At 43.3% G+C, this 11,585-nt stretch overlaps 1 protein-coding gene across 1 annotated transcript; it reads right to left on the bottom strand.

Moving 5' to 3' along the window:
* Positions 1 to 11,056: 11,056 nt before the first annotated feature.
* Positions 11,057 to 11,403, bottom strand: LOC128469004 (histone H4). Its single transcript, XM_053450806.1, has one exon. The coding sequence runs from the start codon at positions 11,369 to 11,371 to the stop codon at positions 11,060 to 11,062; it is 312 nt and encodes a 103-aa protein (XP_053306781.1). The 5' UTR covers positions 11,372 to 11,403; the 3' UTR covers positions 11,057 to 11,059.
* Positions 11,404 to 11,585: the final 182 nt, after the last annotated feature.

Raw genomic sequence — 11,585 nt, 5'->3', positions numbered from 1 at the left:
TTAACAGATTCTCGCACCGGGGCCCTGAGGTTTCTAGTTACGCCCCTGCGTACTGGCAAATGCGCAGGAGGTTATTGCTAGGGTCTAAGCAAGGGTACCTTTAAAGCACAGTAGGTAGGTTTTCTCTCCGCTGCTGTACTTGTAAGAAACTTTAAGATTCCGCTAATTGGAGAAAAAGAAGTATGTGAACCCTGGCTGGATTTCGATGAAGACGCTGTCTATATTGTTTCAGAAATAGCTTTGGCTTCTCTTGAAGGAGCAGCTTCAAGCTTTTAGGTTCCGTTCCGCTTGCCCTCTGAAATTCATTCATTGCTGCTACATCGATATCGGCTCTTTGCTCCAGGCTTGCAAAGAGCAGAGAAGATCTTGGTGAACAGATTGGGTCGGTGTGCTGATGGACGTCCACTGGATATACGTATAAAACAAGGTGTATTCGTAACCATAGCGTTTGGTACCACTGGATCTATGGAAGGATACTTAAAACCTTAAATCAGTCCTTGGGCCAAGGATCTAAGAGGTCTCTAATGAAGTCAGTAAGGTTTCATGTTGAACGAGACTAATAGAAAGAAGAAGAATGTCGGCTTCGCTTTACCATGACTAACAATTCCCAAATGTTATATGGTGGGTGTCATGAAACTGGGAAATCAATTGAGGTCACAGCTTTCACGTGGCCACCACACTAAATATTGAAGCTGTGCTTTCCTTCAGTGCGTCTGGAGCTGCTGGAAGCGATCGTGAGCTTCTCCCAGGACCTCTGCGCTCCTGCAGACGGATCACAGGTACTGCGGTCAGCGATGGAGCCCTGTACATACAATTAAAAAAAACAATGTAAAACACCTTGTACCCCTCCTGCTAGAAGTATACTTAAAAAAAACAAACAAAAAAAAAAGTAAACAAAAATATAAAAAAATGTGTAGAATGTTAGGGAGCATTTTAATCGCTTGTACATAATTGCCATTTAGGCAAAACAAAAACTGGAGAAATGTTAAAACCCCCATTGTCACAAAGGGGTTAACATGGAACAAGGACAAATAACTAAAAATGTCACTACACACAGAAACACTATACACTGATGAGCCGTAACATGACCACGGACGACGGTCACGTGAGGGGAATGACACTGATAGTCTTGTTATCGTGGCACATGTCAGGGATAAGTTAGGCACCAAGCGAACATCTCATCCTCGAAGTTGATGCGTTAGAAGCAGGAAGTGTAAGGATCTCAGCGACTTTGACAAAGCCCAGATTGTGATGGCGAGATGACTGGGTCAGCGCATCTCCAAAACCGCAGCTCTTGTGGGCTAAGCCCAGTCTGCAGTGGTCAGTAGAGGTCCAAGGAAAGAAGAGCGGTGAACCGGCGACAGTAATGGGCAGCCAAGGCTCAAAGAACGTGGAGGGCCAAGGCTGGCCGATGTGAGTAAACCTAACGGATGAGCTATTGTAGCTCAAATTCCTGAAAAAGATAATACTGGTTCTGACACCACAGGACTCCTTTGGAGGTCTAGTGGCGTCCATGCATCGACGGGTCAGGGCTGTTCTGGCGGCAAAAGGGAGACCTACACAATATTAGGCAGGTGGTCGTAATGTTATGGCTGATTGGTGTAACTTCTTTCACATCATGGTTACCAAAGCACACGTCTTGTTTTGGAATACCCAGATTACCTTCAGCATGGCGTATACTGTTTCGGATAAAGGAAGGAGACCCTAAAACCGAAAACTGTTTTTATTTCAACTTCCTCATCAGTAATTATTGGTGGGACAATGTAAATGAGGTTATATATATATATACATACATATACATATATACATATGTATACATACATATATATATATATATATATATACATACATACATATATATATATATATATATACACATATTTCTGAATATACCCCAAGTACTGTTTGGTTGCATTCCATGATAAAATATATCCAATAGGCTTGGAAAAATAAAACTTATTTTTTTTATTTTATACACCGCACAATACAAGTGACTAAATACTCAGCACCTTGCCTATTTTTACACATTTTTATATCCGGTATACTACAAAATGGGTAAAATCCCAGTAAAACTTACTCTGTGAAAATTCTGCTACATGTCAGAAACTCAATGTAACGCTACAATGATACAACTCTAAAAATATACAAAAAACAAACATTTTTAATTAATTTGGCAAATATTGGCAAACCTCTTTTCTCACAAAGACAGTTTCCCCTTTCAAAAAAAGTAGTATGAATGGGTATGAGGAAAGTTGACAAAAGCATTTGGCATGACATATTCTCGGTTTTGAGAATAAATCCCGATATTTCCAGGCATCCATGGAAAGTGTGCGCTGTAGTTAGGCCTATGGCTTGATGGGAAGTACCGGTATTCATTTTCACTGGGAAGCCTGGATAGCTGAAAGAAGAAGTTTTAAGAGTTTCAGTTTGTCCAAGACTACATTTCCTGGCCAACTTTAATACTTGCAAGAGATGTAAATACGCTCTGTAAATGCTATTTTAATAAAATAGTAAAGAAATTATAAAAATTTTATTTAAAAGCATAAGCAGAAACTGATCATTTTTGATTTACAGTAAATTTATTGTTAGGATTTCTTGCAGTTGCCGGTGGTCTGGCTATTCTTGCTACAGCCAATCATTGGCAGTAAAGCATTCCCACTAGGGCTGCAACAACTAATCGCTAATAATCGATATTAAAAATCATTGCCAACGAATTTCATTATCGATTAGTTGAATCTTTTTTTATCGATTATAAAATGAGGGTTTTTTTCAGAGCAAATGCTCCCTAAAATATATATATATATATATAGTATAATCCAATAATCATCATTCAACGTAACTTACAGCAGTTACTACTTCCCAGGCCCTCCCTGAAGTCACTCTGATGGTTGGCCCCGCCCCCTTTTCTCCCAGGCCCTCCCTGTCACATGGCTCAGACATCTAACCGAGTATTAAAATAATATTAGGGGCGGTGATGGTTAATGGGGTGTTTAGGGTTAATTTAGGGGCAGTTACGGTTAATATGGTGTTAAGGATTAATTGAGTCTGTGCTGTGAACGAGTCTATGAATCTATGAGGGCACTATGGCATATCTGGGGGGTATAAGGCATATGTGGGGAGGACAGAGTGGCATATCAGGGGGTATAAGGCATATGTTGGGAGGGAGGAGTGGCATATCTAGGAGGCAGTGTGGCAAGCCTGGGCTCAAATGTGCATAACTCGGGGGCCTGGTTGGGAAATAAAAACAAGAAATGCATTTTTATCAGTTTTTTTATTCTGCAGTTTCTTTTTAACATCCTGTTATTTTAAATAAATGGAAAATTTACATTTATTTTTTTTTAATCCAAAAAAAAAAAAATCGGCCAACTAATTGATTATGAAAATAATCGTTAGTTGCAGCCCTAATTCCCACTAAAATCTGCAATTTCTGAACAGATAAACACCCATCCATAGCACTGGCCAAGCCAGCACTAGAGTTGAGTTCAGCATATCCTGTGAAGGAATATTTGTCCGGCTGAACAACGCATGCACACAAAATAGCCGGGGGAGGGAATCTCTAGGATTTTGCATTTCATTTGCAAGAAGGATATCACAAAAAAGGTGCCATGTAGTTATCATATGCATTACAATGATTTTAGCTGCAGTATCCTGTTAAACAAAGCCTAAAAGGCAGTGAATACAATGAGAATAATGCATGGTGCAGTTGCCACACTTTCTGCCTAAAAAAAAATAAAAAATGGAGCTAGCACTTACTATTTACCACACTTTAAATACCCTGTAGTGTCTAGTTTTTAAAACTGGTTTGATGAGATAAATTGAATTGGCCGAGTTCAAGGATATCCCAAATAAGACATGGGGGCAGGATAACCAGATGGTAAAGTTCTAACTTGAAGAATGCACACCTCCCAAATGTGGCATTTGAGACCCAAAACACTACTTGTACTTATTGCCCAATAACTTGCAAGAAAAACACTTGGTAGCAGTTTTTTTTCCCATTAGCTTTTGTAGATGAGTAAGAGATTTTTTTCTTTTCACATTTTCAGCATATTTTTTTTTAGAATAATTAAAGCCCTTCTTGTTCTGAAAGAAAAAAAAAAATATATAACTTGTGTGGGTTCACTAAACAAGACAGAAGAAATTTACAGCTAAACACGAGCACCAAAAAAGTGTTAACAGTCTGGGTCACAAAGGGTTCAAAAAATAAACAGCCTGCTCCTTAAGGAGTTAACTAAATAGGAGAGAATGATTACGTCACTTCTCAAAATAGGCAGGGCCGGACTGGGACTGAAAAGCAGCCCTGGAAAAATTTGGAGACCAGCCCCATATAGTTTATCTCCCGGTCGCGCTCTTTAACCACACGCACCCCTTATACACACCCGAGTCACACTATGTGCCATTCTTTTTATCTCATTATTTGTATTAAAATGCCAGAAAGCAAAAGTGTTAAAAGGCCTTAATAAATGAAATACATTACACATAATGGGATCAAAACATTTACTACTGCGAACATTCTAGATGAAAAAGTTCAGTGGAACAAAACACTGATCACATTATTCTTCACGATATTCTGGTAAGAAACTTTTGTTTCTTTATTAATTCATGTAGACTATTTTTTTCATATTTAATATAAGCTATGATTGAGACATGTGTTTTTTTTTTCCTTTTATTTGCCAACCTACCCCCGAGTTATGCACATCTGCCCCCCTGATATGCCTTCTAACCCCCTATATGCCACTCTGCCTCCAGAAATGCCTTATACCCCCATTCTGCCATATAGGGGTCAAAAGGCATATCATGGGACAGAGTGGCATATAGTGGGTATAAGGCATTCCTGGAGGCAGAGTGGCATAAAGGGGGTTAAAAAGGCATATCATGGGGCACTCTGCCTCCAGAAAAGCCTTATGCCCTCATATATGCCACTCTGCCTCCCCGATATGCTTTATACCCTCCTATATGCCACTCTGCCCCGTGATATGCCTTTTAACCCCCTTTTTGCCACTATACCTCCAGATATGCCTTTTGACCTCCTCTGTGTCACTCTGCATCCAGAAATGCCTTATACCCCTATATGCCACTCTGTCTCATGATATGCCTTCTAACCTCCTATATGCCACTCTGCCATATAGGGGGTTAAAATGCATATCATGGGACAGAGTGGCATATAGGGGGGTATAAGGCATTTCTGGAGGCAGAGTGGCATAAAGGGGGTTAAAAGGCATATCATGGGGCACTCTGCCTCCAGAAAAGCCTTATGCCCCCCTATATGCCACTCTGTCCCATGATATGCCTTTTAACCCCCATATGCCACTCTGCCTCCCTGATATGCCTCAACCCTCCTATATGCCCCTCTGCCCCGTGATATGCCTTTAACCCCCTTTTTGCCACTATACCTCCAGATATGCCTTTTGACCTCCTATATGTCACTCTGCATCCAGAAATGCCTTATACCCCTATATGCCACTCTGTCCCATGATATGCCTTTTAACCCCCTATATGGCAGAGTGGCATATAGGGGGTTAGAAGGCATATCATGGGACAGAGTGGCATATATGGGTATAAGGCATTTCTGGAGGCAGAGTGGCATAAAGGGGGTTAAAAGGCATATCATGGGGCACTCTGCCTCCAAAAAAGCCTTATGTTCCCCTATATGCCACTCTGTCCCATCATATGCCTTTTAATCCCCTATATGTCACTCTGCATCCAGAAATGCCTTATACCCATATATGCCACTCTGGCATATAGGGGGTTAAAAGGCATGTCATGGGACAGAGTGGCATATAGGGGGATAAAAGGCATTTCTGGAGGCAGAGTGGCATATAGGGGGACACACTTACATACACACATGACGATTTTTTTGTTTTTAACAAATACAAAAAACATTATACAGTACAAAAAATACATTATTTTACTCACCTTCTACTTCTCTTGACTTCCTGGTAGCTGCACACTGTACTCCTCTATGCTGACAGGATGTCACTGAACTGACATCCGGTGCTGCAGCAGTCTGAGTGTGAGGGGGCGGAGCTTCCACCTCACGCTGCTCCCATCACTATGCAGCCGTCAGACTGCTGGGAATGTAATCTAAACGGCCGGTGCGTGCTGATGCCGCCGGCCGGAGCTACTTTAACACTTTTTTTTTTATTTATATGGTAAGCAGGATCGGCTCGCCATATAAAGTAAAAAAAAAAAAGTATTAAAGCAGAGGCGGCCGGCGGCATCAGCACGCATTGGCCGTTCAGATTACATTCCCAGCAATCTGATGGCTGCATAGTGATGGGAGCAGCATGAGGGGTGAAAGGTCAGTGCGAGGGGGCGGAGCTTTCACCCTTCACGCTGCTCCCATCACTAAGCGGCCATCGCACACGGCTGCTGGGTGCCGATGTGGCCGGCTGGCGATACTGTAATACATTTTTAAAATTTAATATGGCAAGCCGGACCAGCTTGCCATATTAAATTAAGAAAAAAGTATTATAGTAGTGCCGGCCTGCCGCATCAGCACCCAGCGGCCGCTCAGGTCCCAGCCCGCCCCTGGTCCCAGCCCACGGACCTGCCGGCCCACCGGGAAATTTCCCGGTATCCCGGTGGGCCAGTCCAGCCCTGAAAATAGGTATTTGTTTGGAATACTTAACAGATCCACTTTAAGACGATTTACCTTTTTCCTTCTGAGGTGTCAGTCTTTGGAACCGATAGGGAGCCGAACATTCTTTGAACATATCATGTATGTTGTCAGCTGAGCTCCGCTAAAGGAAATGTCAGATGACGTATAACAGGTACGAACATAATATTGGGAACATCATAACGGCACAATTACTTGAGAAGTGTTAATGGAGGATATTAGAATAGCTATAATAATGTTAAATACAATCAGAATACCGTATTTGCTCGATTATAAGACGACCCTGATTATAAGACAACCCCCCAAAAGCTGAATATTAATTTAGGGGGGGGGGAAGAAAAAAAACTGAATATAAGACGACCCTAAAGGAAAAAAGTTTTACCAGTGAAAGTTAATTCATGTATTTATTTTTTTTTGTGTTTTAACCCCTTCGTTCCCCTATAGACATACCGGGACGTCCAAAAAACGCCCACTAAGAAAACCCTATGGACGTCCCGGTACGTCCAGCCCTTCGTGCAGCGTCAGGGACACATCCCTGCCGCTGCACGGGAGACCAGGCTGTCGTTTGACAGCCTGGACTCCCCACTGACAGCAGAAGCCGGCTTTGCCGGCTTTCTGCTGTCCGATCGCCTGTAACAGCTTCCGGCATGAAAGCCCTCCGATGAGGCAGAGACGCTACGATCTCTATGCAGGTCTGTGAGGACCTGCATAGAGATTGTGACGGGACCGACCTGTACCCCGACTGGGTACGCCCGCCGAACGTTGCTTCCTTCGCCCCATGGCCACCGGGGCACCAGAGATTAACCCCTTCACTGTCTGTGGCTAGCCGAAACTGAGCTACACAGGGTGGCTATCGTCCTGAAAAGGACAATACGTGATCATAGCAGAGAACACAGCTCTTCAGGAACCTCGGCCGTACTGTAGTATACCGAAGTATAGCAATACAGCACCCTACCGCCCTAATAAGGGCAGCACCGAGGCTTACCTCAATAACAAGACAGGACTCGTAGTGAGGTAAAACAGGAACTCCCTTTATTTGGGAACACAGGGGTATTTAAACAGTACAAAGGATTGAGTTACGTCCAATCGACACACAAGGGAATTGCGTCCAATAGACACAAGGGAATTGCGTCCAATAGACACAAGGGAATTACATCCTGCCCTCCTTTGCATATGACTGAGCATTAGCACTCAGCCCAGTAGGGGGTCTCTACTGTAGTCTGTGTAAGGAGGGAGGGGGCAGGACATGTGGCACCTGGACAGGGTAGCAAACAAGGGGAACAAAAGCACACACCATAATCACAACATATACTGGGAAATGCAGGTATCACAAACAAGAACTATCACAGACGGCACTGATTAACCCGGGGCCGTCACAGAGATCACAGTGTGATCGGTGCAGGGGGATCGCGGGGAGGGGAGTGAGAAACCATCTCTCTCACTCCCCCTCCCCCTCCCGTCCTGTAACAGAAAAGCTGGGAAAAAAAAACCAAAACGGTTAGTGATTTAAAAATAATATTAAATAAATCATTAAAATAATAATATAAATAATACTAAAAAAAATTATATTGTGAGCTGTGATGTCACTGTGACATCACTGGCATGTTCAGGAGGTCCCTAGGAGGACCTCTTACCATTACTGTGTAAAAAAAAAAATATATATAAAAAATGAAAAAAAAATTAAATAAATTTTTTTTTAAAAATATATATAAAAAAAGATAATAAAAAAAATTCTTAAAAAAACCTTACATCCCATTGCCCCCGTTCACAACCCCCAAACCCGTTAAGCCATAGGCATAAAAATTATACAAAATTGTACACCTAATAGTATGCTCCCTGGTGCTGGGAAAGTATGGAAAATCTATATAAATTAGGTATTTCTGAAATCAGGACACCTGAATTGATAAACTTGGAGGGGATTTTCCATCACTTTACCTAATTTTGTGAGGATTCAGAGGGAAAATGTAAAAAAAAATTAGTTTATTTTTCTAATCTTCGCTAGTTTTTACTAAATTTCTCATTCTAAATTTTCAGCTAATCATCCAACTATGGTATCAAACAAAAGCTCTATCTCTCCTTGAAAAAAACAATATATAGTTTACATGGGTACACTATTCACAGGAACAGAGAATAATCGCTAAACCGACATACCCCAAAAATGGCAAAATTGCTCTGGGCTTTGAGGTACCAAAAACCCCTGGGATTGAAGGGGTTTTAACAAAAGCTATGATTGAGAAAAATATTTTGTTTTTATTGCCTTGTATTTTCCAACCTGCCCCCCCCAGTTATGCACATCTGCCCCAGAAATGCCTTATACCCCCTATATGCCACTGTGCCCCATGATATGCCCTTTGACCCCCCCTATGTGACACTCTGCCTCCAGAAATGCCTTATTCCCCTATATGCCACTCTGGCATTTAGGGGGTTAAAGGGCATATTATGGGGCAGAGTGGCATATAGGGAGGTATAAGGCATTTCAGGAGGCAGATTGGCGTATAGAGGGTTAAAAAGCATTTCTGGAGGCAGAATGGCATTAAGGGGGTTAAAAGGGATTTCATAGAGCACTCTGCCTACAGAAATGCCTAATTCAAAGGGGGGGGTATGGTGTATAATGTAGTTTGTATGAATGGTGTTTAGCCAGCGTGAAGCTCAGCAACTAAACATCGGGCTGAAAAACTGCAGTGGAAATCAGTTGCCTTTAGGCTAGGTTTCCACTTGGGTTTTTTTAGCTAAAAACGCCTAAAAAAACGCCAATAGCGCCACCTGGCGTTTTTTTGTGAAAAACGCATGCAGCCAGATGTTAGCTGTAATTCAATAGGAAATCGCAAAATGCCATTTCCACCTGGCGTTTTTCTGTTTGGCGTTTTTTTAGTCCTCTTTGGCGTTTTTCTGCTTTTTTGGGCTCTGTGGCAGTTTTTCAAAACTGCAGCATGTTGACACTCTGGCGTTTTTTGCAAGAAATCTTGGCTTTTTTTCTCCAATAGAAGTCTATGGGAGAGAAAAAACGCCATGAAAAAGCCATGTGGGTTTATTGCCTTGGCGTTTTTTATGGCGTTTTTTCCACAGTTACAATGCAGAGGATGGACCCAGTATCTGTGTGTCCTACGAGAAATAGGCTGAAAACAAACAGTTTCACACAAAACAAAGTCCTGGACTGGTTCATATTGAATTTTACACCATTTGGAACAAACATGCCATTACAAACAAACATACGCGACCGGATCCTGCGTGCCAAAAGCAACAGCAAACAATTTGCACCATCATTTGGGGCCAATCTTCCCAGAGGAGCAGACATTCGGAATAAAGCATGCCTTACAAACCACAGAAAAGAGACAAAAGGGTCTACCAAGTAAATGACATCAGGAGAGGGCAGATACTTGCCATTTATCCTAATCCCTTTTAGCTGGGTGAAACTTCTAACTTGTAAAGGCTGGAAAAACTGCCTAAGGTCAAAAAAAGCAATTTCCACAGAAAGGCTAAAACGCCAGAAAAAACTGCAGAAAAAACGCCAAAACGCAGGTAAATGCAGTGGCAGTTTTCTTGGCAGTTTTCCTGGCGTTTTTCATCAAGAAAAAAACGCCGGACAAAAACCCAAGTGGAAACCTAGCCTAAGGGAAGTTTGCAGCAAATTTATAGCAAGACAGATATAACTTGTTTCAGAGATTATGGGTGGCTCTGAAAAGAGCCTTTGGTGGTGTTGGCTAATTGCCCTGCGGTTACCGATTACCGCACTCACTTGCTCTTGGCAGGCTTGTGGCTCTCGGTCTTCTTGGGCAAGAGCACCGCCTGGATGTTGGGTAGAACACCTCCCTGAGCAATGGTGACCCCTCCGAGCAGCTTATTGAGCTCCTCGTCGTTGCGATGGCAACGACCTGTACTCTGTCTGGGTATTCCAGCTGCTTTCTACTGCTGGGACCCCAGAAATTAACTCCTTCACCGCCGGACAGAACCAGCGTTGCGGAGAGAAGGGGCTGCCTTAAGACTGTGACCCCAATACGACATGAATGGGTAGTGTCATGGGCAAGACATGTGGCACACGGACAGGATAACACATGAGGAGACAACTAAGGCATAATAATCACACACATACAGGATTCAGATAACTACCACAGACGGCACCTATTAACCCTGTGCCGTCCCAGCCCCCATTCAAGCGAGCCCCGTGCCGTCCCAGCCCCCATTCAAGCGAGCCCCGTGCAAGCCTTTGGAGGACACCAGCTGCCGATCCCAGCACATGTTCTGCAAACGGGCCCAACTCCCAGCACTCCGATCCTGCCAGTAGCTCAATCTATAGCCAGACACAGCCACTGTTCAGCTGGTTATTTCAAGGTATGTATAGAAAAGCGCGGGCAGACTCTGGGACAACATGATCATAGCCTAAGAGAGGGTGTGGGTGGCTCTGAAAAGAGCCGTTGGGTGTTTCAGGGTGACGAGTCAACAAGCTTATCCTCCGAAACCGTACAGAGTACGGCCTTGGCGTTTCAAGGCATACACCACGTCCATAGCGGTAACGGTTTTCCTCTTGGCATGCTCAGTATAAGTGACTGCGTCACGAATCACGTTCTCCAAAAACACTTTGAGCACACCACGGGTCTCCTCATAGATCAGTCCAGAAATACGCTTTACACCTCCTCTGCGAGCCAAACGGCGGATAGCAGGCTTGGTGATACCCTGGATGTTATCCCGAAGCACCTTCCTGTGCCTCTTTGCGCCACCTTTCCCGAGTCCCTTACCTCCTTTGCCACGGCCAGACATGCTCACGCTTACTCCACGAGTTCCACAGCACAATACTCGCCTACGGCCGGCCCGCTTTCTTTAATGCTTACTGGACGGACCTGATGGGGAACTGCACCATTCTGCCTCAAGGGGGCGTTGCTTTTTGAATATATGCTTCACGTTGGTTGGCTGGAGAATCTTCCAAGCATGCCTCAGACACCGATTGGCTATTTAGGAAATTCAAAGGAAACCG

The sequence above is a fragment of the Spea bombifrons genome, chromosome 11 (assembly GCF_027358695.1).
Source record: "Spea bombifrons isolate aSpeBom1 chromosome 11, aSpeBom1.2.pri, whole genome shotgun sequence".
Taxonomy (NCBI): domain Eukaryota; kingdom Metazoa; phylum Chordata; class Amphibia; order Anura; family Pelobatidae; genus Spea; species Spea bombifrons.
Note: the sequence above shows the minus strand (reverse complement) of the source record. Positions and strands in the feature narration are given on the sequence as shown.

Bases quoted from the DNA above. Each gene is read 5' to 3' on its own strand.
- LOC128469004 (XM_053450806.1), bottom strand. From the start codon at position 11,371: ATGTCTGGCCGTGGCAAAGGAGGTAAGGGACTCGGGAAAGGTGGCGCA.